Below are 27,936 nucleotides of genomic sequence, written 5' to 3' on the forward strand. Positions count from 1 at the left end.
TGCCTAAAATTCAGTTAGCCTGCTTACTTTATAGTGACAACAGACCACCAGAAAATATTTAACTACAGGTACAATCAGTAACATGGATCTGTGGCACAATGTAAGTTATAATTTCTTGTCACACTTAGATACTGTTATTTAAATCAAACTGAACAGACACACAAGGGAACCTGAAACAAAGTAGCACCTTGAATGACACAGCCAAAATAAAAATAAGATTACAGCTGTAATTTAGATTAAACTGGTTAAGCCTTTTTCAGACATATGGACTTGTAGATAAACTAATCAGAATGGCACTGGAAGTATAATGGGTGCTTTAAGTACCTCAAGCATCACCAAATTTGCATTGCTTCTTCATCAAGAAAAAAAATAAGTGGAAAAATAAATAATCTGTTTCTCAAACAAAAATATTGGTTTCCAATCTTTATGAAATCAATTTTATTTAGGATATAGATGAGGCATGCAACACCCACACAAACTGAACTCACCTACTACATTGGTTTTCTGTAGAAAAGTAGATTTGAAAGTCATCATAGTTGTCATGAACATAAAGAAAACAACATCGCTCATCAAACTTGGAAATGCTGTAAAATTCACATAAGGAAAACGTTATTTTGGATATAACTATTGTAAGAAATAGGGCAATGAGGAGTTGTTTTTTTTAAATTGTGAACACTTAAGAAACATCTTTTTTCACAGTTAATTACCTCAGAGAAGCAGTATGTAATTATATATATTTTTTCCTTATAACTAGGAGTTTTGAGCTTATATTCTACATATATTTTCTATATTCTATAATTCTATCTCCATTGTGATAAATAAGCAGCTGCTGCTTACTCTAGTAAAATACTAGTTTATCTGAGGTGTATAGAGGTTGGTTTGTTTCTACTTTATACAATTCCATCAGACTCCTTGGTACTTGATGACACCTCAATGGAATTGTTCTGACACTAATTTAGCTATTCAGAAAACCTTTCCTTAAAGACTGAAAAGTACTTCAGATTTTTATAATTCCATTGTTCCTACAATAAAATTGAACTGGGAAATGCCAACAGTGTAACAGATCCTTCTCGGTCTATACTTTTTATGGCCTTAAAACCAATAAACAAGTTTTGGGATTACTAATATTTGCTCCAAATTGCAGCCATAATTCTGAAAAAGGGATTATTTATTGCATATCATATCATGCCAGTGTCATAGATAGCCCATCTAAACGCACTGAAGGAAAAAGTAAAATGCCATAAAACAGTATCAATATGAAAATAAATCTAAGAATTGACCTCTTACTCCAACCATTTGCACTTCAGCATTTTGCTACACAATCTCAAACTGTTAGGCTTCTTCAGGTATTTTTGTGCCTTGTGTTAATAAAATTTCTTAGATTCTTGCCTGATCTGTTCAGTCAAACTCTTCTATTTTGCTTATCTTCTGCTAAGCCAGTTACTTAAAATACATGACAGTACACTTTAGTAAAGCTGCCACATGTTACAGGACCAACTGATGTTGCCTGTTGAAGCATCATTAAGGGCTCCATGGAAAATGTTCCAAAAAAATCAAAATTTTGCCTGAAGGCTTTTCTAGAAATATGTGCAAATAACACTAAGCCATTCTTTAGTTTCATTTGGTGCAGCAATTTCCAGTCTAACAAGTCAGATGAGCACATGTCTGACTTGAGAACTAAGAGACAAAGCAAGGTCTTACTGGGGCAAATACAGAATAGACAAGACAGTATCTAAGCAACAATACTGCATTACAAACATAGTCATGTATGGGGTATATAAGATGAACTAGTTAGTATAAGTACAGTTTAAGAGTTCTGATAGTGTGTATTTTAACTGAGACCACTTTTTCTTTTTTTTTAAACAAATGCAATTTCAAAAGTATAGTAGTTTTAAGTTGTCCCATACAAAGCAAACATCTAACTCCACTATATCTAAAAAGATTGCCTCTTTGAGCTTTGTAATGCAGTGATTTTTTTAAAAACACTCAGCAGCGATTAAAAATCAAAGCAAATGAAATTAATTGCTTGCTTCCTTTTGATTAAAGTTATCTTTCTCAAAGATTAATTTCTGTGCATGGTGTTGACTGAAGGTAATTCATGTGGTACAGAAACTTTATGCTGAATTACACTCAATCAGTTCCACAGACCTCAGTAATTCACATTGCATTGGCGTAGTAGAATAAAACATCATGTAAAATTAATTCAAACCAAAGCCTGCTTTTTTTTTTAGAAGAAAAGACTGAAGTTATTATATGATCTATGTCCAAATCCACAGTTTTAGGTTTTCAACCACCCCTCACATTAATCAGAGAAATACTTCTTCTCCAAGCTTACTTGCTTAGGCAAATTATACAAATTCAGAGAAGGCAAATCAGGGACCTAAAACTTTAGGCACTCTGAGTCAAGATCAATGCCCAGAAGTCCTCTCCCTTCAGGACTAGAGAACCCATTAGGTATCTGAATTTCCTCTTGTACTTGAATCAGGTTTGTCAAGCTTATGCAGGCACAAGTGGTCCCAGACAACAGCCATTTATGTCCCTAAAGGTCAGATCCACCAGTGAAGAGACTCAGGAGCTCAGAGAGAAGGCAAAAGCCCACCTGGTGTTCCCTGTACTTACAGTTCCTCTAGTGCTTAGCTGCAGCCTGCATCATTCTGAGAGGAGATAGGTTTAATTTTTTTCCCCTCTCCTGGTGTTCTGTCTTTCATACTTCTGGCAGCAAAGCAGTCCAAATTAATATACATAATCTACCTTCTAAATGTAGTCATATTTCTATCCTTTCAGTTCTCAGAACAATCCTGTTCTTTCTGATAATATTCTATAATATATTCTATTATATTTCTAAAATATTCTGATTTTGGTACTAATATTTTGATCCATTTACTGGTGACTTGTATTCTTATTAATCTAAGCACCACCAATGGAACTGTCTTAACTATTTAAAGGTTAGTCCTTGAGAAACTCCACTAGTTGTCTACTTCCAGCTTAAGAATTCTTTTCTGTCCTTAGCAAAAACTACATTTATACCTCATTTATTAGTTCTCTAATAACTCAAGTTTTAGCAAGCAGGTATTTAAATAAACCATAACAGAAGAATTTCTGAATACAAACAGAAAATAGATACCATGGTTTCCTTTACTTAAAGGAAAACAAAGTCTTTTTTCACTTATGGAAGGAAGCAGGAAGTGCTAAGGGCTCTTCCTTCCTTCTGCTCTCCACGTTTTTAATGTAGAGGTGGAAATAACTTCAATGAAACATTTAGAAAAAAATCAACAAAAATCAGTTACATAATGGAAAACAAAGAAGTCTACCAGAGGATATAAACACCCAGTACTCCTCTCAGATCTGAGTGTTCCTGTGAGAAATGTACAGCTCTGCCTGTGCACAGAAAGACAAACTCTTCTGTGACATTTCCTGGCCGGTTGGACAGAACAAGCTCTTATAACAGGCCATTGAAAGAGAGAGATTTAAGGTAGATTTCCCACTTAAGGGAAATATAAAACCTACACAAAAGGACACAACTATTTACTGACAAACCAACCTTATTCCCCTAATGGAAGAAGCTGCAAAATTCCATTCATGAATCTGTTTCTGTAAAGAACAAAGGGATAAAATCAACCACAGTTTAACCTTGAATTAGTATTGAAAACAAAGTCACAGCATGGTAAGCAAAATAAAGGTTTTACAATGTCTCTTTCTTTCTTTCTTCCCTCCCATATTTTGAAATAAAATTAATACATGGGTAAAGAACTTATACACACATTGCTATTTTACTCACTTGAGAAAAAGTGAATACAAATGGTACAGAGTGGAAGCAAAGGCTGCATTTACTCATGTAAATTAAAATCAAAGAATAAATTGTGCAATACAATTTACCAAACATTATTATGTTTTGATGCAAATACATCTATATTTTACATTAAACATGGAGCAGACTATGCGCTACTCTTATCTAGGTTCAAAGGGAAGGGCAAATTCACCTATGTTCCTAAGAAATCTTGAGACAACAGCTTTGGCCTAGGGAGGCAAACAGAGGAAGGACAGCCTGTATCTAGGACTGCAGCCCTCCATAAATCTAATTAAAGCTAAGAGTTGGATCTTATTTAGCAATGTCAGATATGCATGAAAAATTTGTTCCATAAAGCAAAGTTGTGTCAGACACATTCATCTGAATGTAAGTAGAACAAGGTACTGGAAAAATCACTGAGTTCCAGGTAATTATGTGGTCTTGTCCTGCTACAACATGCTTCTTTTCCACACTTTGTCTCTCTACATTTTAGTCTATCCTCCATCTATGTTGGTCTAATATTAAGATAGTGTGGCAAAATACATTGCAGATTTCAAGTCTTTCAATGTGAAACAAAATATTTATCATTTTTAAGAGCTGACAGTGTCTGTAACTGTGCCTACTCCTTTCTTAATCCCCTGTGCCTTATCCAATAATCCAAGACAGTAAATATTTTATTTCTTGACACTTCATTGTCACAGGCTGCCATTTTTTCTAGTTTCTAATATTACATTGTAAAAGTTTAAAATGCCTAAAACATTGAACACAATACTGGGCTTTATCTTGACTTTTAATCTTTTACCTGCATCTTAACTAAAATCACAGAATTCTAATGATAAATATTATGAGCAGACCAAATAACCCATGCACTTCTAAGAGACACAGCAAAGATAAGTTAAATCTGAATGACATCAGTCATTTGATTTCTAACCAGTCACTCCTTTTACTTTCTCTGTAAAATATCAACTTTAATATCTACACAGAAGTAGCAAATTCTAAATTATTGTAAGGTGCTCCAAAATCTACATGTAAAAAAATTACTTTATGTACAGTGAATCAGTACATTTAACACACTTGCTGACAGCTTTACCATTTCAGGGGGAGACACATGCCACAAAGACAGAGAGCTCTCATCTGCTTCGTTGTTTATTGAAACATAGGCAGGCTGGTAGACTTTAGTTGGTTCTATCACCAAAACCTGAAGACAGAGAGCATTTTCCTTAATAAACCAGTAACTAATACACTAAAGTATCTGCAGATGCTCACATGTAGACAAAAGGTAGTTTTCAAGTAAGGCCAAAAAAATTTTCAAGGGAGATATGAGGGCAAGACAAGGCAGGAAAAGTCTGTGTTTTTATGAACAACAGAACAGCATTATCACTTGTTATAGGAGACTTACAAGCTTTTAGGCTGGTGGGTTAATTTTTTTTTATAGCATAAAGATTAAGAGAGTACAGGGGTTTGGTTCATGCAATGAAATAACAGGCAGTAAAGTTTTTAAGTATTATGTTTAGAGTTATCCAATTCTTGTAATATCCTATCCAGAAACATTAAACATACAAAACTTGTTTGGACATAACATCTTACTGGAAATCTCAGTCCATTAGTTGTTTCTTTCGTTGCCTCAAAAATTATATCTAGCCAGAAAGTCAATCTTTCTTGTTTAGGAGAATGCTCTATGGTGAGTTTCTTGAAACGCTGAATTAACATCAGATTCTGAACTAATGATTTCAAGTACCTAGAATGTATTGAATTGATGAGTTACCAGAGAGAAAACAAAACTTGACCCCATTCTAAAACCACTTAGACATCCAAAATGAGATGTGTTTTAAAAGCTACCACAATGGAAATGGTAGTGCTGATTATCACAGATTTCTGGAAAGAATAGCAAGTTTAGACAAAGCCTGAAGTTATAAGCTCACATGGATGTTCATGAACAATAGCTCTTTGCAAATGGGTATAGTTACACAAGTAGTTACATGGGGAATTAGACAGGATATGATGAGCTAGAAGATGGTGGGGGAGGGAAGCAGCAGCTAGCTAAACTGAAAACAATAGTTTCACAATGTTTTCACAATTGCTTCACAAGGAATCATTACTAATATCCAAATTCCTTCTTATAAAATACATGCTTCAATGGGATATAACCTGACAATGTAGGGTAACTTAATTTCTCACCTCCCCACTTCCTTCTCAAAAGGAACAAAAGAACAGAGCATAAAAGGCAGAGATGCAAACAATCTAAGATGGAAAAATCCAGTTAAGTTAACCACGTGATTTTTTAAAATTAGTGCGTTTCCCCATAGTTCAGTACTTGAGCAACAGCCTTCTACCACATACCACACTGGGGGTTTCAGCTTAAAAAGCTTCTCTGCTGCTTGTACTGCTTTACCAACATCATTTGCCAGCATGCTCACACTGAAGAACTGTCCCACATCCCAGTAATTGTTCATTTTTTCTAGGCTTCCTTTTCTTCCCAATAAACTGTTTAACCGTACACCTGTAAAATTTCAATTAGAAACCACAATTTTCTATCAGTAAAACACTCCTTTGTGTTTTTTACTGGTATGTTGATCAGTAAAAGACTAATTTAAGACTTGATTAAGCATTACTGATGAAAATAAAGAGGAATAAGTTTTTCCCAGAAAACAACAGTGCACAATACAGAGACAGGATCTGCAAATCATACCCCCAGTACAGTTCAGAAAGCAGAACTCTTACTGCACAGTGCTAAAAAAAACCTCTTTTGCTTCTTGTCTGGGCTATCTGCCTCCTGATTCTCAATGTAAGATGCACAAATCTGTGTCCTCATCTGCATTTACTGCAAGAGATCCATGGCTAGAGGTCCACACAAGTCCACCCCAGAGCAGGGTCAGAAGAATGATTTAAAGCCACTTTTGCATTCTTAACATTTACAGCTCAAATACACATTTCAGACAAGACCAGATTCGAAATATAATGTTCAACAATCATCTCCCTGGAAGACCTGCAAACCCATTTCTATTATGAGATTTTGTTGTAAATGTAAAGTGATGTGTTTTATTTAGCACATACATGGAAGATGTGACTGACTCGAGGTAAACAACAAGTAACTGCTCTGGAAGATCCTTGCAGACAATAATTCTTGTGGATCTTTCTACTCAGTGACAACAGAAACCCCTTGGATCCTTTCCTGGCATTCCTGAGAAGAACTGGGCCACAATGTCTCTTCCTGTCTTTGTGCCCTGCTGGCTCTGCAATGGGATAATCTCTGTGGTGCAGTAAAGACAGTTTACAGATGGTGCTGAAGTTGGTCCTTTGTTGTTCTCCCATCTCTGGGGCCCTTTAGATGGGCCATGTTACCCAAAAAGCTGCCCCAAGGCAGCCAGAAGGAAAATGTGCCTTTGAGATCCCTGTGCTTCAGACTGCCATCCAGGACCCACCACAAAAAAACCCTGAACCACCTTTCTGTCCATGCAACCCATCACTCTAAGTATTTTGTTTTCTTCATAGGGGGAGAGGCAGAAAACTTGTCTGTGGCACTATGTGTGGCTATTTACCTATTTTTCTCAGTTCCATTGAGCTTTCAAACTGCTGTCCTGCAACAAGCAGCAAAACTGCAAGGTTGATTCCAGAATATAGAGTTGGCTGGAGTTCAAATCCTTTGCGATACCTGCAGAGAAGAGTCAAGAACTCACATCTCATTGTTTATAAGAACTGAAATATTGCAAAGTTTTGGTAGATATTTTAAGCTATTGATTTACTGTAAGGATTGTATAGCTAGCTGTCACCAGTGGCCAAACCCTTTGTTTTAAAGCTTCACATTCATTAAAGGTAACTGAGACCCAGCTGACAGAGGCTGAATGCCTGCCACCAGCTGGTGCAGTACCAAGAGATCCACCTGAAGCTTGCAAGTTCACTGCTACCCATCCATGTTTCACTGGGGGGAAAAACAGAGGTGGTGGGGGAGAATATTTCACAATTAACAGTTCAAACAAACTCACACTGCTAAAATTATTGTACTCAGAAGTATGATTATACAAACATTTCTATGTGAACAGTATGTTAGTGAGAGCCTGTGCGCTAATGCATGTCTTAAGAAAATTTATAATACAGTTATCACTATTTTTCCTTATTTGCATTTCCTGGGGATCCAGCATGGAAACCATCCTTCTGCAGAGGACTAACATAACTCTGTGATCTCACTTTTATTTCATTTTGGCTTTGAGACACATTTATTATATATTTCCTCAACAAAGACACCAATTAGTCAACATCCCTCCCAATAAAGTGCATCATTCAATTTCCAAGAGAAGCGAGGAAATACATATACAAAGATCTGTTGCTCAGTAAACCACTTATTCAAGCAGGACTCTGAAAAACAGAGATAAGTAGAACAACTGATCTAATTCTTATGGCCCTGCTTTTCATATCCAAAAATAAAAAGTCTGAAAATGTTTTGAAAATTTGTTTGAAAATGTTTTAAATGTTTTTTGGTGTTCTTTTTTTTTTTGTTTTGTTTTGTTTTGGGTTTTTTTGTGGGTGGTTTTGTTTTGTTTTCTTTTTTGTTTGGTTTTGTTTTGTTCGGTTTTGGGGTTTTTGGTTTTTTTTGGTTTAGTTTTTTTTTTTTTTTTTTCTGTTACCATTCAATGGAATGATCTCGACTATTGGTATCTTTACAGTCAGAATCAAGAAACATATCCTTGTAGATCCTCCCACATAAGCAAAACATGTCTGGAGCAGGGTGATCACATGTCTGCAGGACTTGAAGCATAACTTGTAGTGCCTTCTCTCTGTCACCTGCATTATTTCTTCTGAAATCAAATGCAGAGAATAAAATAAATTAGTTCAGACCTCAAACAGTAACTGCAAGATGGGAGAAAAACAATATCCCTCCTGTATCTCACAATCCATCCATCATTACTATACACACACTTTATTTATACTGATGCATGATTATTGGATGACTGATAAAACTCAAATTCACTCTCCTATCATTGGTCTCTATCTGTTGCTCACATAAGAAATTGTGCAAACCCAGAACTCCTCTATGATAAAAATCTGCCATTTGACTTGATTCCTTTCTGTGTACACAAACACACTCTGCCCATCCTGCAATGAGAAAAAAGTGCTTGTTTAGTGTTCACTCCTGACAACACTGAACAAAAATGGCCATTTTCAGCATTCACTGTGACTGATCATTCAGCTATGTCCAAGAATTGCAAACATGAATCCAGAGGATCCAGAAACAATACCAGGAAAAACCAACTAATTGCAGGAGAAGCCAGGTCAATCCAATCTTACCCAAAATAATGATAGAGCTCAATATGGAGCCTTTGAATAGCAACAAGAATAAAATGAAAAAATTGAACTGTATTTCTTAATTGAAATTCGTCAGATTAGAAAAAGATTTGGAAAATAAACAGCTGTGATATGGCATCATTTGACAAATATTTACCAATTGTGTTAATAAGAAAGCAGTGATTAAATAACATTTCCATTCCTTATTATTATTAAACAATCAGAATTTTTGCCTCCATTTATCTTGCTAAGTTTAGAACTCAATATTTACTACAAAAAGTTTATGCACAGAACAAACAACATCTATTTGCAAAAGTAATGCAAACACAGCTGAAGAGTTTAATGGCCTCTTCAGCACTTTTTTTCTTTACCAGAAAAATTTAAAATATTTGCCAACCTCTTTTTGGAACTGTTTATAATTTTCCAATGCCCACCTAGTTATCCATGAACAGGCCTACAAGGACTATGACTACTTTGTCAGCAATACCAGTAGCAGATAATGGTTTCTGATAAATTTATTACTTGCATGCCCCAAAAGGATTAATATTTAGTGTAAAGGGGCTCAGCTGATGCAATAAGACCAGTAACAACACATCTGTAGCAAAATTCAGGCTTCTGTGCATGTTAGGTGATGGAGAACACCTAATAAGATTAAACAGATTTGTAGCTGGTTGTGAAGGATTTATCTTGCCTTTGATGTCTGCACTGGCAGAACATAAACTTTCACCACAATTACTTGAATATTTTTAAAGCATTTTTTTCTTCAGAGTAACTGCTCTGAAACAAATACTGGTCTTCTCTAATGAGTACACAAAGAGAAAGTTAGTATCTCTTCTCAGTTTTATAAGAAATAAACAGGAGGTAAAAACTGTGGGGTAAATCCACTGCCCAGGTCAGCATGCTGTAATCAAACCTCTTCTGAACAAACCAGACTCTTTCACTAGGAGTACCCAAGGTTCACTGCTGTTAACATTAAAGCACAGAAAATTGAGTAAACAGAGCTCAGAACAAAATCAGGCCTTAAAATTAAAGTCCAGCAGTTCCCTGGTATTGCATATTGTGATCACAAAGCTGGCATGTGTTCTGAGCCCTTCCTGAAAACACAAGAAATGCACAACTAGAACCCAATGTAGAGCACTTCAGCATGGAAACAGAAAATCTAAAAATTACTGCTTTCCCAAGTTTGTGTCGTGTGAAAACTGGTTATTTATTAATGTTAATATAAAGAGGTGTTGGGTACTGATTGAAAAAAAAAAAAAAGTGCAACTAAAGAAAAAATACAATGAGCAAAGCAAGACACTGCTTAAAATGGGATTTTGTGCAGATTAACATTTCTGGTCAACAAAGGATGAACCTGTACACACCAAATACAACAACAGGAGAGCATTACAAAGGACCAAACCCTAAATAAACACTGTACTAGAGAAGTTAAAATGAAAGATATCTCTCTGTTATAAGGAAAAAATATTGTTAAAAATAATTAAATTCAACAAAATTTAGCACATGACAAGTATACAATTATCAAACAGCAAAAACAATAATCAGTTTAGGTATCTTTATATTAGACCCTGTTTTTCACTGCAGCAGAATTCAGTGCCCATTGGATAATACAGAACCCACACATCAATTACAATAATTTACAAATTTAGGAAGTTATCACCTTCTAAATCCCAAAAGAAGAGGGCAAACAAAGAAAAAAAACCCAAACAATCTGAAAGATCACATAAGCTACAAACAAGTTCTCTGAAGTGAGTATGAAAATATTCTGTTGGATAATATGCAGAACCTGCTATGCTTGACCAAGACAGATGTTCAATTCTTGTTTCAGATCCCACACTTTGTCAGGTCTGCATGCCTGACAGCTCATAATTTGTTCAAGGTGCCTTGAAAGAGCTCTGTGCTGTTATCAATAAAGTAGAAGAGATTACCTTAAAACCTTAAGGCTTAGCACTGACTTCTATTTTTTTTTAAATCAATCTCAGCTATGTCAGCTTCCCCATGCTCCCCAGCACCCACTTACAGCCACACAAGAACAATCACAAAAAAACCCATAAAGGACTGCTGGAGGTCATCTAATAGAATCTCCCTCTCACAGCAGGTCCATAGCCCAACACTAGACCACGGCAGCCTTGGCTGTGTCTGGAAAACTGAATCTATTTTATCTCCTGGGGTGGAGATGCCACAGCCTCTCTGAAGTGAAACTATTTCAGGGAAAGCTGAAATACTGCATATGATGATGCACAGGCATGAGAAGGAAGGCAGAAAATGTTCTTTTTATGGATTAACTTGGTGCACCAGTTGAGATTTGCAAAGTATATCCCCTGAATATGAAGTTTTATAAGCCAGAGCAGAATCCCAATAGGCTGCTACAGAAAGGACCCTACCAGGTAATTTTACTGCTCCTTGGTGGTTACAGGCCATCTAGCACTGAAATACAACCCCTCATGGTATCAAACAAACAAGTCATTTTTAGGAATTATATAGAATTTTGAAATAGGCATTTTTCCATGGTGCTCTTCAATACACAATCTATTATACTCTCCACATTTGGGAGAAAATATGTCCTACCTTAAAGAAGTTTGCACACCCAGTGAAAATATGAGCTACTCTTCATATTTTTTCTGGGTTTGAGGGGCATCAGAATCACTATCCAAAATCTGAAAATTCTTTCAAAATACAGTTTTAATATTTAATGATTTTTTTTTCCTTTACTGCTTTCTTTGTTAGTGCATTTTAATCCTCTTATTGCAAACCTTACCTGGAGAAAATTCGCAGAGAAACTAAGCAGAGAAAATCAATTTACATTACCTGAACATGACAGCAGCAGAAACTGCTGCCAGTTAAGAAAGAGATCCGTGATTTACCTCCAAAAACTAGGGCAATTATGAAAAGATCCTAGTGCTCAATATAACACTGCCAAGTTTCCCAAAGCACAATGCTAGGAGTTAAAAGGAAATGAACAAGGAATAAAAAGTAAAACAAAAACACATTATGTCTTTCACAAATACCTGGCACATTAATCTTCAGTACTGTGTACAGTTTTAAGCTTTATTTAAAAAGGAAACTAAACTATTAGGACTAAGGAAAAAAAAATTCAAATTAAGGGAATGCTCAATGACATGGAATCATTACTGTGTGAAGGAATCTTCAATAAAGTAAGGTTTTTCAGACAGAAATGGCTACATAGAAATTCTTTTTCTCAAAACAAAAGTTGTCCTGGCAGGGCACCTTTATAGCCTCTAATCACTTCCTTGAAATTCATGCCAGTGTTCTGCTGCCAGTTTAGTTTTTCCTGACAGCTTGTATCCTCCAGAAATTGCTGGCTGATTCACTTGCCAATTTGCTAGCTTGCTCACTGCAGTTTTGTCACATAGTTTATCTGTCTGCTGACCCTACCATGCTTCCTCAATCACAGAAGCAGTCTTCTCACTTCCCTGGTCTGCACAAGCCTCTTGCATCTGTCTCCCTGTCTTGTCCAACTATCCACTCTTCCTTTACCTCTCTGAATTACTCTGTAGGGCAACAAATTCCTATCACAGCATCTCACCTGGAATAACACCTGGAACACAGTAAAAAAAAGTTGATTTTTTCCCCTTTCTCTTGGACATCATAGCCCCTTTCTTGCTCACCAAATCCATCCCTGGATGGAGAATCCTTCTCTACACTCCAGTTTTTATAAGGAGGTCTAGTTTTAAGTATTCCTAAACCAAAAAAATCTTCCTACTTCACAGACTGGTTTTACCAGCTTTAAAGAATTGGCATGGTTACAGAGCCAGAGCTACACTGAGTGAACCAGGCCTTTGCCCAACAAAGTTAACAGGAACAGCATGAATTTCACTGAGACAAGAATTAGCTCACTCTGTAGGTAAAAGGTGATGTAATTTCTTTTTCCTCAGTTTTTTGTTCACATCTTCCTCTCTGTAGTTTGTTTCCATATAGATAGATGGAGAAGACTATATATGACAAAAAACTCTTGTATTAATAGAAAGTATTTTCTCATGGGAATCCACATTTGGTTTCCTTTTTATTTCATGTCTTAATGACTCCATAGCAGATGATCTGAACTACTACTAACTGTATAGACACCTACAGCAAAAACATTCTTAAAAAATCTTAATTACTAAAAAATAGTAATTTGTATTCTCACTTAAAACCAAAAACTAATTTTTCAGTTAAGATACATTTCACTGAGGATGTAATTTGCTTGTAGAATCTTCAATACTTGAAACAGTGAATGAGGAAGACAAGACCCTAAATTAGGCTTTGACAAGAATTAAATTTGCAGGCCTCCAGACAGATATGACAAAGAAAAAAAATAGCTTTTTCCCCTCCTCATATACACTTCAGGTACTTCATGAAAGTCAGGTATATAAAATGAGAAGACCTACAATACGTTTTTTTACTAAATTTGAGTAATCACAGAACAGAACATTTTAAATACCCCAGTGCTTATCAATGGGGACAATTTCCTGTGGCTACTATTATTCACAATTACCAGTATTATTCACAATTACTAGTGATTTTCTACTTGCACCCCATTACACCCTTCACTTGTTAATTGCTGTCTTTTATTATGGTACTGGAATATGTTGCTTGTTAAAACACAGCATGCTGAGTTAAATAATAGTGACTGCAGCTGTCCTCATCTTGAATATAAAGGAGGATAGAAGTGCCCTGGAAAGAGACTAACATTTCCACAGCTCTGGCCTTATGCCAGGACTGGGTTTGGTTTTAAAGGCTACTCTGTTTTGAACAGAATTTGGCATATCCTTGAGCCTCTTTGTAAGCTTTCAGGACATTATAACTCCAGCCCTGGTAAATAAGACCAGTTAGAAAATTGTCCTTACACAGTGCTTGCCTCCCAGGCAAGGTGTACCCATGGACTGAAACAAACAGCCATTCACATCTGCAACACCCAGCCCTCAATTGCACAGCATCTTACTTCACACCACAGCTGAATACAGATATTGAGTTGCACATTTGGACTGAATTTATACCTAAAGATGTCTAAATTAAGACACAATCAGACTTATATCTCAGCTAGGAGGCAACAAGGAACAATGTCTTAAAGCAGCCCATACAGAAGAGAGCACTCTCTGCTCTGTTACATCCAAATATTTAGCTTAAGACACTGGAAAAGCAACAGCCCATTGCTCCCTAGGACTTCTAAATAAGCATCTGAGATGGTGATATATTCAAACTGCCCAACATCCACTGTTAACCTCTGATAACAGACATGAGAGATGACAAATCCAAGATGCTCTCAATTCTGCTCTGAAACAGCAACCAGAGAGGAAGACAGCAAACTGGAGAGGGGCTGTGCTTAAACACCTGCCATATGAATCAGGGCTCCAGAAACCAGCATGACAGTGTCTGCCTGCCCTACAAGTGACACTAAGTGCCTTAGTACTGTCTGCACAGCACCCAGCAGTGAGCCCCAGCCTTGCTTTGCTTATGACCAAGGCAGGTCAAGCCCAGGCTGGCTCTGAGGCAGAGGACATGCAGTTAGGCTGGAATGGTGCAGAATCTAAAGTCTCTTGCCTAACTTGCTTACCTGGAGCTACATACAGCTTCAGACTGGGCTGTGTCCACCTGCTGAAGAGCAGAGCCCCAAGGTGCCCAAAAACAGCCCTGAGCCCTTCCTGCCACGGGCTGGCTCTGTGCAGCACTGGAATAATTCTGACTTGACAATGCAGGTGACTAATGGCCAACTCAGCTACAGAGTCCAAGAGGAAGTAAACTAATTACTCTCTCTGTAGCACAGTTCTAGCATTCTTTTTTATGAAATTAATCTCACATTAACATTCTGCAGGGTCAGATATTCTTATAGCTGCTAATTCTGTTCTGCATATGATGCATTTTTTTCCTGATGGGCTCAATCAGCTGTACCAGGCAACATTAATACTGTTCTGTATCTTGAAATTAATAGAATATGAGCTGAAAATATAGTTCTTTATTTTTCAAGATAGGTTCTGACAGAAATCACTAAAAATAATTTGGTTTTAAAACAGGCAACATTAGGGATTCAAAAATTTCATGGATCTAAAATGTTAAATGCAACATTTTAGGGGTCATTTTGAAATAAGTAGACATCCTCAAAATATGTTTAAGGCTCAGCTTTTGAGTTTTGTCCATAATTTTGTTTGAAACATACCAAAAAATCTATAGATGCTAAATTCTGCATTCTTCCCAATGAAAAACCAGTCATTCATTTCTGAAAAACCTTTTCTATACAAATGTTTAAATTATTCCCAGAAGAAAAGAAGGAGAGTCATGCTGGTTTGGGCTAATAATCAATTTAATGAAAGCTGTTGACAGGGAAGGTTCATGAACAATTAATTTTATCTTGTCTTACCAGGGTGCTCTTGGCATTGTCAAAACAGAAGGTTTAATGGCATGGATTTCACATGTTGCTAAAAATACAAAGAATTTGAAGACCAAGACAGTAAAGGACCTTGTCAATTTTGTTATACAGATCTAAATGAAAAAGTTTTAAAAACTGATTATATGAAGACATTACCTAAGGACAAGGTATGATTCTAGCATTATTCTTACTGTCAAATTTAAACATTTTGAGTCAAATTCCTGAAGTACTTTTTTTAAGTTCTGAAAAATTTGGCTAAATCCACCTGCAGTATTTTTCTGAGCAATAGTTTAATGTTTACTCTTGTGTCTGATGAAACTGTCAGATAGGACCAGACTTATTATCATTTTCCTGAAAATGCCACAGGAACTGCTTTTCCAGATCTATTATTAAGTTCTTAATCTTTTTGATTTATGCCATCCTGGTGTTGTCCAATGCTAATTTTTAGTTAGTTTGTAGGTTACAATCTTTAATAGTATGTGGATTGCACCTAGCCAGTTCCTTTTATTATTACATGTGATTTCATTTGCATAAGATCTATTATCTCTGACAATCTTCATGCAAATTCTTTAGAAACAGAGTAATTATGATACATATGTATCACAAAAATCTGTACCTAACTAGAAGAGTTCAATAATATTTCTGTGTTTCCTAAAGCAATGATGTGCCTGCAGGTCCTGATGACCATCCAGCCTTCCAAGGAAACTCCATCATAAATTTGTATTTATGGATCAAGCAGTGCTTGTTACCTATGACTTTAATAAATCACTCATAACTCTATCACACTAAACTTTTGAAGATATTCAGAATAAAGTGACTCAGATTAAACAATCTCAGACTGACCAAGAACCCCTTGGTATCACTGGAGTCTTTCGCAGTTAGTCAGGTGTCCTTTGGAACTGATCCACTCACTCCTGGCTGTTGATAAATGATAGTTGTTGGAAAACAAAGATTTCAAAAGTTACAAACTGTCCTGGTGCACAGTAAGTATGGGATTAAGGAGAGATGACTGTGATGAATATCAATGTGTGCAGAAAGGGAGGGTAATTTGATATTACCTGCACTATAAATTTATATATAAACCCATATGGAACAGCAATACAGTGAAACAACTTCAATCAATCATCCTTACCTATTCAATGCAAAAGCATAATGAAACTTAATGTTGTGTTGATCAGCCAGATCACAGGTAGGAAGCATTTCTAGTGTTTCTACCAGCTTCACCATAGCATCATAGTCCTGGTATGAAAATAAAAATAATTTTAAAAAAAGGAATGAAGTAGAATAAAGTGAAAGGAGGAAAAGCTAAAATGTATTATGATCATTGGACAGTTTCTCAGATGACTGTTCCTAAGAGTCAGAAACAGCCATGAATGTTTGGGATTTTGTCTATCCATGTGAGTGCTTGTCTCTTGCTCACCACAATGCCCAAACTACTGAATCCCTGCAGCCAGTTTGATTGATGACACTCCCAGCACCAGAAGAGATGACAGGTCTGGCTTGTCCAGGCCTTATTAAGATCTTCTGATGAATGACACCTCACCAGGTCACCATGCACTCAACCACAGCTGTCTCTGAAGTCTATCAACACCTGTGCACTCATTTTGGTTTCTCAGGGGCAACCCACATTTACAGTCATGAAGAGGCCAGATTACTGACATTTCAGAGGCCCTTGTGTTACTTATCTTTTTGTTCAAAACATGTTTTGAGACAAGTACATTTCTCAAGGAAGATCTTTCATGATCACCAGAGCCAATCCAAATTAATAAAGTGCTGAAGGAAGACAGGCATTTCAGAATGAAAAGTCTAGTAATGAAGGATGATGTGATCACCCATTGCTCTCACAATCCATTTATACACAAGAAATATCCAACTTACCTCCTGATGGGAAAAAATTCTATAGAATGGTTGAAATTATATTTGAAAATGGATGTTAAACACTCAGACTGCCAATTTGGAAAGACAGAACACAGGCTGTGTTTTAGCAAAAGCAGAACTTATTTTAAAAAATCCAAACAACGAAAAAAAGTTGCAGTTATATTTAAAAAGCAAATCCATGTTTCTTTGAATTACAGTTCTCAATTTGGGCATCTCTAGCCAATACAATGGTCATAACAAATGCACTTTCTTAATTTCTAAATATATTTAACTTTATGGGGGGAGGGAGAAAAGGTAGGGGAGAGGAGGGCAAAGGCAAGCATCTAGATTCAGTACAGATTTTTGCTTTTTTTCTTTTTAAGGAAGTTAAAAATTATTAAAAACAAAGGGAGAGAACTCGGGAAGTCGCCTTATCTGAGTCTCTTGTTCACAGGGAAGTAAGTAAGAGTCTATATTCCTTTAAACGGCTCAACAGACAAACCAAACTTAAACAATGTAACAATGGCACCCATTTAGTGTCAGCTTTGAATCACTGCTTAACAAACAATGAAGCACAGGAGAACAAACATTAGCCAAAATTGCATGGTAAAATAATCACCTTAGTCCTTGAGCACACACCTGAATATCTCTGTAGGAAAGAAGCAGGTTTATGATAATGTCAGAGGTCAGCACTTCAGTATTATCCATCCGAAGCTTAATCCTGGCCAGCTCCTTAGCCAGTTCATCTCCTTGGTACTTCTCTCTAGCTTTTCTAATGTCATTTAGCAGTGTTTCTTTATAATAGGCACTAAGGAAATAAAAGTTAGACATAGAAGACTGTTAGAGATTTCTTAAAAAACATGGCTATGCTTCTAATAAAAAATATAATTTCTAATTAAAAGTATCATTTCCTCAGAGTGAGGTTCACATCAAATGTTTCCATATTTTTTAATAGCTACTTACAAATATTACACCTTGCCCTACCTCAGACTGTAGGGCTATGTATCAATATGTTTATAACTTTACTAACACAGGAAAACTGAAGCTTTCTTAGCCCCATTACTGACCCTGACAGATGTGGTACTTTGTATCATAAAGAAGGCAGCATCTGGGATAATAAATTGACACAGAGAAGAAACACCTGTGTGATGTAAAGAGGTGGTATATTATTTTATCATGAAAGTTGGAAGGAGACTTTCAAGCACAGAAACTAAAGTAAAGACTAGACAACAAAAGCTGATTTAGTTGCAATCTCTTTGATGAACATAATACATAATGTGGGTAGGATCTCAGTAAAAGCATCCAATAAGTGCTTCTTATTAACATTAATATCTGTGCACAATCCAATCAGCACTTTTGTAAATTGAAAAACAATATATATATTGCCAACATGACAAATATGAACGGCCTGAACCACCTACTTAGGGGTAAATTATCCTGGAAAAGTTTATGGAATCTCTAGTTTGGAACTTAGCAGGTGTCACCTGACAGATACTCCAGTGCATAAAAATTTTTCTTTACAAATAAGTCTTTCCAAGTATTAAACCTTGCTTAAGCATAAGCCCTACACATAGCAAAGAAAATTAAGTTCTCTGTCTTATACACATTATAATCAAAGCAGCAAAGTCACAGTAAGCACTACTGGCAAGCACAGCCTCATACAGTGCAAGCACAGAAATGAGGCTGAGAAACAAGCATGGACTGTAAGGTGGGATCAAGACTGACCAACAACCCCCAAAGACCTGTTGTAGAAAGATCTACAATAATAGAATTGCATGTAATGAATTGCATACACAGTGAGAAACTTATCTCCAGGATGGGGGAAAGCATATCTATAACAAAGTACCCCAAAAAATTCCAGGGAGCTCTGCATACCCATCTTAGGAGCATGGAAACCCCAGCTGGACTGACACTGGAGCCAGGATGGGTGATCTCTCTCCCTTTCTTTCCTCCTCTCTGCCCCTCTTTAATTTATCCCTCTTTCTCTCTTCCCTTTTACCCTATGCTCTTTATACAAAACCCTCTGCTATGCCTTACACTAGGAGGTCAGGGACTAAAATACCAATTTCCATGCCAAGTGTGTAGTTTTCTAATAAAACTCTGCACACTTTTGCAGACCCTCTGAGTTTTGTCATTCCTTTCAACCACGAGCATCCAGGAATCTTGAGTGCTCCCTTCCCCTTCAGGGTAGGATGTCACAGGAGGGTCATCCATGGGATGGGATGATTCTGGAATTGCAATTCTCCCCATTGCAAGGATGGGACCACAAAAGTAAAGTTGTTTTTTAGGCAAGCCTTTCACTTGGGTGGGATGGCAAAGGGGAAACAAAGAAAGCTGAGGGCCCTTGGTGCTACCTCATGCTTCAGACATTAGGAAAATTAAAATCCAGAAACTCAGTCTGAGTGTTTTCCAGAAATATAGACAAAACAGCTGCAGAATACAGAGTGAACCACTGAGAAAGAAAGACCTCTTTCTCCAGCCCCAGTTCTCAAAACTTCAACAGTCCCTTGTAGAAATGGCTAAGCAGTATCATGGTTTATTAAGTGATACCAGGAGGTTAATATTTAAAAATTAAAAAAATCATGAAAAACACAACAGAATGCCAATTGCTACCATGTATATATTTTATTTGATAACAGAAAAAGACAGTTTTTGGCTTTGAATTCTGCAAAGAAACCCTGAGCTTAGCTCCTATCATGACCCTCTGCACTGTAATTTAAACTTAAGCACTTTATCTTATCCATGGACTGCCCTTTCTTTCTGGCAAGTAACTATAAAGCAAACTCTAGAATAACATGGTTAGTTGATTGCAATAACTGCAGGCCAGGAATACAAAAAGAAGTAAAACTGGCAGCTTCTTTTAATACTACATTAAGTGCAGTGAGAAAAAAAATACAAATCAATGCTACTAGAAATTCCACATCTCCTTTTTTCATAATATGGAAAAGGGACTATCAAAGTTCTGGAACTGTATGTGTTGCAACATTACCATGATGTAACATGGACATCCTTGAGAAGGCTGAGAAATTTGTCCACCAGTGGGACACAGAATGGCCCCAGGATATTGTCCCAGTTGGGCTGCATGTACTCAGAGGCTCTTCGTTGGGCATCACTTTCACAGCAAAAGTAGTCAGCACAAGGTGTGACAATGTATGGAATAAAATAATAATTGCCACTTGAAGCCTAAAATAAAAACAGGCAGAGTTTAGAAAACAAATGGAAGTGGGAATATACTTGTGTATACAAAGGAACTTTTGCTGACAGAAAAAACAGCTAGAGTAGTGCTGATGTATAGGCAGTTTTAATGCACTGTTTAACACAAGATTTGCAAGCACTAAATTCAAGAAAATTTGTGTGGAAAAGTTATAAATATTAACAAAACTGACAAATAAGGGTCTAAGTTTGTTAAGTGACAATACAACCAAACTGTTCAATTTTTCCTTTTGATGTAATGCAACGACTCTAGTAGGGTCTGACAATTACCAACTGATGTTCTGTTCCCAAATTTTTGGCTTCAGAGATGTGCTTGCATCTCCTAAGCTCACCCTGTGCTAGGAAAGATATGATGCAGAGCTCCCCACAATGAGAGAAATACAGAAACACAGGCCCTGGAAAGACTTTACAGAGATGTTTAATCCAGAGGAGCCTATGAAACATCTGCTGCATGCTACCATCAAAAACCTAACCAACCAAACCCCAAAACTTTGAAAACTTTGAAATGCTTTGTAACAGGACAATGTTTTGTGTTTTGTGTAGGACTTGTAACATAAAATTCTATAAGTAAAGCCAAAAAAACCCCAACTTAATATGCCACATAAAATGTGTAAATACAATCAAGGTGCTGAGGACACAAGAACTGCCCTTCAGAGCACAAAATCAGCACATTCAGAGCTTTCAGCCCCTGAACAAGACCCCAGAAATCAGACCACTGTGAAGGTTTCCACAGCTGGGAGAAGCACCTGTATTCCATTTGAGCTATGACAATTTGTCTGCTGTTTTAAAAGGAAGGTGAACTTTATATTTGAGAGTAACTAGATGGGAGCACTGGGGCATAAGTGAACATGATACATCTGCCATGATCAACTACCACTACCTTGGAGATACCATGGCACTGAACATGTACAGCAAAATTATACCTGTCATTTTTCATATCATCTTAGTATGTAGAAATGTCATAGCCATTTATAGTCACCTTGAACAATGGGAAAACGCTGAGATTATGAAAAGAATGGATATGAAGATGGTACTTTTTTGAATGTATTAGTAAACTAGACAGGAGAAACAGATTGTTCACAGGAAGTTAAAAATGTAGGGGAGAGCCTGCAGTTACTAAAACTACAGATAAAAAAAACCCCTGTATCAGTACATCCTGTTGCTGATCTGAGTGAGGATTTAAAATTTTAAATTATTTCTAACAGATAGAGATGAAGTCATATTCCTTCCTTACAAACCCAAAGTTACATTATCCCTGTCCAACTATTACTTTTTAAAAACAATGAATAAATGGTTTAGGTATATGTAAGGCAATGTATGTAGCAACCTACCTGCATACATATACACACACATAAAATCTATAAACTTACTCAATTGTTACAGAATTTTAGCTTCATAGCTTATCAAGACTATATGATGAGTTGGTTAATTTCAGGATTAGAAGCTAGGGTTATTTAATTGTCTGATTTTGGGAAATTTTAAGTTAAAAATTGCAGCCAAGCAGACTAAAAAAAAAAAACCCAAAAGTCTGAATAGCTCATCTTCCAGCACATAATTTATGCCAGCACTGAAACTTTTGTAATTAATCACAACATTTAAAAAATCTACAACAACAAAAAAAAAAAGCCACAAATTTAAGAACATGAAAAAAAACCCCAGAAAATAATTGCAAATAAGTTGAGAGAGGCACCTGTTCTTCAGGTGAAATAGTTAAAGGAATTAAGCAGAAAGCCATGCCTTTGCTGAGAGGTTGAAAGAATGAGGCCCACAGAAGCCATTTTTAGGTTCTAGGCAAGTCAGACCAATGTAGAGTATTTTTTTGTCTTAAAATATTTTCCAAATATTTTTTTAATGCTGTTAAAAGTAAACTGCTAATCTTAATATAAACAGGTTTTTAAATTGTAGTGCTAAAATTTCTGTCACTTGGTGACAGAAATGTTACACTCAAATTAAAGGTAGTTTTTTTTCCAAATAATGTTGAGTAAAAATCTCTGCATTTTCAGGGAGGGAATTATGTCTGCCTAGCTAATAGCACAATTATTTTACTTGAGTCATGCTATTAATTTGCCACTTGCTCAAGTATCAGGAATCACCTCACTAAGCAGTTAGAAGGTAAACACAGAAACTGATAGAAAAGGAACTGCAGTCACTCCAAAAAATCACAAACTCCTGAGTGTTCAGGGAGTTTAATTCACTTTTTTCTTCAGTACTAGGGTTTTCACTGTTGTTTTCTGTGACATCACATTCCTGTCCATCCTGCCATATAGACATGTATTTGCATGGCCAGATTTTGGCAGTGGGAGGACCTTGGGGGCTCCAGGAGTGGCTTCTGTGAGAAGCTGCTGGAAACTTCCTCCATGTCCAGAGCCAAGACCAGCCAGCTCCAAGACAGATATGCTGCTGGCCAAGGCTGGGCCAATTAGAAATGATGGTAACTCCTCTGTGACAACAGATTTAAGAAGGAAAAAATTATTGCACAGATATAACTGCAGTCACAGAAGACTGGAGTGAGACTGTGTGAGAGGAGACACCAAGGTCAGTGCAGAGGGAGGGGCAGGAGGTGATGCTGGAGCTGAGATTCCTCTGCAGCCTGTGGTAAAGACCATGGGGAAGCAGCTGTGCCCCTGCAGCCATGGGGATCCACAGGGAATGCAAAGATCCACCCACAGCCCATGGGGATCCACAGGGAATGCAAAGATCCACCCAGAGCCCATGGAGGAGCCCCACACCACAGCAGGTGGATGTGTGAGAGGAGGCTGTGACCCCATTTAAATCCTGTGCTGGTGCAGGTTCCTGACAGGGACTTGCAGAGCTGTAGAGAGAGGAGTCTAGACTGGAGGGAGTTTCCTGGTAGGACTTGTAGGACTTGTAGGACTCATGCTGGAGCAGGCTGTGCCTGAAGGACTGCAGTCCATGGAAGAACAACCCATGCTGCAGCAGTTTGTGGAGAATCACATTTGTGAAGCTCATGCAGAACTATCTCCCGTGGGAGGGACCCCACAGTGGAGCAGTGGGAAAAACAACCTGTGACCAAATGACCATAACCCCATTCCCTGTCCCCCTGCATTGCTGGGATAGGAGCTTGGAAGGAGAGAGGGGTGAGGGTAAGGTCTTTTTAAAGTCTTATTTTTCTTCTTACTATCCTGATCTGATTTTGTTACTAATAATTTCAATTAACATCTCTAATTGAAGCCTGATTTGCCTATAATGGTATTTGGTGAGTAATCTCTCCCAGTCTTTAACTCATGAGCCCTTTGTTATATTTTTTCTCCCCCTGTCTGGCTGCAGAGGGGAGTAAGAAAGTGGCTCTGGTGGGTGCCTGGCATCTAGTTAGGGTCAATTCACTACAGTGACTAAGATATTATAAACTTTTAAAAAAATACTTCCTCTTCTAAAGTTGAATAAATGCAGTATTTTTATGTAACGACTGTGAAGAGAGATTACCGCAAAACAAACACTTTAAATCTAGCTTGCAAGGAGCAAGTACTCCAATCATCTTGAAAGAGAGATTCTGCCAAGCACTAATCTTGAATCATCCTTATTCATTTTTACATGTCAAGAAACACAGTGAAAGAATGGCATATCTATTGAACAGAAAGCAGATTTAAAGGGATACATACTTTGCCTATTAGATTACCACTGTGGTATTCAGCAGGTACTTGAACACGAAGAAAAGCTTTGAGGTTGGCAACCTACTCCAGATTGAAATACAACGACAAAAAGGAAAACACCACCACAAAACACCACAAGAGTCAAAAAGACACACAGTACACATGAATAAAGAAATAATTAAAGAAAGAAACAACAGAAAATGAATGTAGGTATTTACAGCAAAACTATATTTACAAGGCAAAGAAAACAGTTCAATACCTTGGCATTTCTCTTCTCTATCTTATCTTTTGTATTTCTCTTATTTAAAAGATTTATATGTCTATACATTTCTTTGTGTCATCATTAAGATTTTTCTAGATCTTATTTTTATGAATCTGCCAGATTCATTAACTGATTAGTTAATTATAATCCAACCACTACATATTGCTTGAGATGGTATCATTCCCATAAAAACTAACTTTCACACAAAAATTTTAAAAGCCCTAGTTTACACTAAGGGAACAGTGGCATATTTCATTATTAAAAGCATTAAAAGTAGCATTTACTCAGTTACTTTTACTCTGTTACCCATTGCCTTTGTACTATTTTCCACCCAAAAAGAAAAATTACTGAATTCAATATGTTCCTGCTCTTTCATTCTGTGCCCTTTTACAATCTCTTTTAACACTTCTCCTACTTCAGACCTTTTAAGAAATATATCATTAAAAGACTGTATCATTTAAACTTTTATACATTGTAAAAATAATCAGGAAATAAAAAATAGAAAGAAATTTATTCTGCAATAATATTTCTTTGGATTATTAAGTTCATATAACGTAATCATACTTCAGAGTCTTGGCTCTCATTTCAATCCACTGGGGCTACTTAACTAGAGTGTAAGGTCCAAGTGCCAAAATCTTTCTGTTTGGTTTTCTTAAATGTTCATTGCCTTGAAACAGTATATACAGTCTAATTTATACAGCTACTGAAACCTCTGAAGACACTTTCTGCCAATTACAATAAAAAAATGATTTTTCAACATAAAACTTCCTTGTGGCAAGGATAAATTGCAATCCAGTTCCCTTTAGATCAAGGAGAATTTTTGCTAATGACTCCTCCATGGCCCAGACATTATTCACTGCTTACTATAAGAGCTGCTACAGGATTTCATGAAAAATAACCATTTAAATCTCTAAAAATACTTCATCAGGCCCACAGGCCTAAGTGTACAATGATAATAAACCTTTTGCTTAGTAGCCAGCCTACTTTTCTTTAAACACCTTCCCTAAATGCAATTAACAGGGTTATTAAAATTTCTTCAGGCTTATTATAAACTGAAGAACCATTAACTAGTCTTTCCCCTTATGTTCTGTACTTGGTATAACAATTTTTCCATAGTGGAAAGTTCTAGTTTGTATTTTCACTGCCTCATTCAAATAAATTGAATGGATCAAAGTGTGCATCTCAAACTATGTACAACTAATCCTAGAGCTATTGCACAAAGGACTGCACATTTTGCTTCCTGACTCCAGCAGTTTTCTAAAGCTCCTTGTTTACTCTTTTCTTCATTGAACCTTGAACTTTTTTTTTTTTTCATAATTTCTTAAGGTCCTGTAGCAGCAGATGAAATTTCCTTTCTTAAAAAAAAAAAAAAAATAAGGATGGTAAAATAATTTGAATCAAAATAGAAAAACTCCAGAATGAATTTTGTCCATTACACTGATTTGGGAAAATATTTTTTAAGGATGTTTTGCTTTTAAAAACTCTTGAAATTTCATTTCTCCAGGAAACTGATGTTTATTTGACATCTACAGAAACTCCAAAGCACAAGCAGTTTCCATAGGTAATTTTTTTTCCTCTGCCCTTCAGTCCATTTTTCAATAATGGCACCTGTTCTGCAAGACTGCATATTCGCCATTCATTCTATTGTTAACAATTTTGACAGAAACTAAGAACTGTGCAATCTTTATTAAAACTAACAGAAATGTCCTTAAAGCTCAGAGGAACTCTACAGAAGGAAATCTAACTGATGGGACACAGAATCTTGGTTTTGAATTTCATGCCAGGGCAATTCTTCCTTGGGAACTGAACTCCCATAAGCAATAATTCTTTCCTTTCACATCCAAGTATGCAATAAATTATCAATACAGAATTTTAACTGCTTGTTAGGGGAAGTGAAGTAGAACTGAATCACATTCCTCCATCTTATCTGTGAAACCTGCATTTCTGGATAGAGGGAGGGAGAAAAAGAGGGAGGGAAGAAGGAAGGAAGGGAGGGAGGAAGGAAGGGTGGAAGGAAGTTCTCCTACTCACACTCTTTTCTCATACAGTAAACTATTACATTTCTCAGGCTCACACCACTGTAGCTTGCTACTGTATAATTTTCACTGTTAGATCAGCTACACTCAGGCCAACTCTCAGTAAAATTGCTGCCTTTTTTTCTCTGTATTGTTTTCAGCTTCATGTCCAGTTTACTTGTTCTTGCCTCCTCCTCAATGCTGAATTAGAATAATGTTTTCTCTACAAGGAAAATATCCCTTCTCTTCAAGGCTTTATTGTGATACACAAAGCAAATCACCCTGTTGACACATCAGACATTCACCTTCTCTGCTACTTCAACATGGCTCCACATCTGTTCTATGCAATGACTTTTCTGCAACTTTGTGGATGTTGTGAGATTTGTAGGATAAATAGGAAAGGTGAAGTCAGGGACACCTCAGAGAAAGCTCTAAGCTACAGCAGTCAGCCTAGAAAATTTCGCTCTTGCTGCTGGAACAAAGGTGTGATGTGCCTGTCAACAGTCATACATACCCTTACATACCCTGCAGAGGCAGGATGCATTTCTGTAGAACATGGAGAGGACTTCTCCTGCAGTGATATTCCTGTGGCCACCACTGGGCTGCAGGAAGGCTTAGGAGATACCTATCCTCTTTCCACCATGCCTCCAGCCCCTGATAAAAAGTATATTCAAGCTCTGCTATTCCAGTTACAGCAGAGGCATACCCACATTTTTCACTCAGGACAAGTGAAAGGAAAACAGAAAGCTCTACTACAGAGGAATTAACTGTTACATCTAATATTCAGCAATTAAACTGAAAAGGTTATCTAATTATATATTTGACTGGACACTATAAATTTATGCCAATTATGTACCTATTTAATAAGCACAGCAACCCTGATCAGCAATTCTCTTCAAACAGGACATTGCCCATACAGTTGTAAAATATTTAACCAAGAAATGAAGTAGTGGCATCATATTGGATCAGTGGTAAACTGCAAACCTCTTGTCACAATGTACTGGGTTGGAAAGGAGGGGAAGGCAATTGTCTATTGGAAGTCAACTTCAGCTTTAAAAACCTTAGTTTTATCCTATGAATTATTTAGCTTGCTTGTGAGCTTTTTCTAATTTCTGAATAAAAAATACTGATAAAAATGAAATATGGGAGCATATTTGTCTTATAAAAGAAGGTATGAACAACTTCAAATAATACAAAGAAGTCAAGAATCCATACTTGGTATTTAAAGTAAATAATTTTTTACCTCATTGTATTTTACTCACATTTTATTTCTTAATTTAAGCACTTGAAGAAAGTGGGTTAGACAATCCCTCCTTTTTAAAGGAGAAATCAGGATCCTAGCTTAAGGATGTCTCCCTGCCCCTTCTGCTAGCCACAAGGTGTTTACAGGTCCAATACCAGACCCTACCATAGAAACCATGTCAGTATGGAGCTGAGTCAGGAGAGGTTTAGGTTGGATATCAGGGAAAGGTTTTTCACCTACAGGGTGGTTGGCACTGGAACAGCTCCCCAGGGTTTGTCACAGCAACAGCCTCGTGGAGTTCAAG

The 27,936-nt window shown here is 36.8% G+C and overlaps 1 protein-coding gene across 2 annotated transcripts in view; it reads right to left on the minus strand.

Annotated features, from left to right (window-relative positions):
- The window catches only part of MAP3K15 (mitogen-activated protein kinase kinase kinase 15), an 83,451-nt gene that overhangs the window by 23,085 nt on the left and 32,430 nt on the right, over positions 1–27,936 (minus strand). The window contains exons 4-14 of one of the 2 annotated variants that reach the window (XM_079316940.1): positions 24,122–24,193; positions 20,278–20,471; positions 17,928–18,096; positions 16,564–16,670; positions 8,410–8,580; positions 7,327–7,439; positions 6,128–6,287; positions 5,375–5,525; positions 4,878–4,985; positions 3,542–3,591; positions 489–584 (exon numbers count right to left, since the gene is read on the minus strand). In XM_079316940.1, the coding sequence (XP_079173066.1) occupies positions 489–584; positions 3,542–3,591; positions 4,878–4,985; positions 5,375–5,525; positions 6,128–6,287; positions 7,327–7,439; positions 8,410–8,580; positions 16,564–16,670; positions 17,928–18,096; positions 20,278–20,471; positions 24,122–24,193 (1,391 nt within the window). The remainder of the gene's footprint in view (positions 1–488; positions 585–3,541; positions 3,592–4,877; positions 4,986–5,374; positions 5,526–6,127; positions 6,288–7,326; positions 7,440–8,409; positions 8,581–16,563; positions 16,671–17,927; positions 18,097–20,277; positions 20,472–24,121; positions 24,194–27,936) is intronic. The other variant, XM_079316941.1, reaches the window with a different exon arrangement.

Source organism: Erithacus rubecula, assembly GCF_903797595.1.
Source record: "Erithacus rubecula genome assembly, chromosome: 1".
NCBI lineage: Eukaryota > Metazoa > Chordata > Aves > Passeriformes > Muscicapidae > Erithacus > Erithacus rubecula.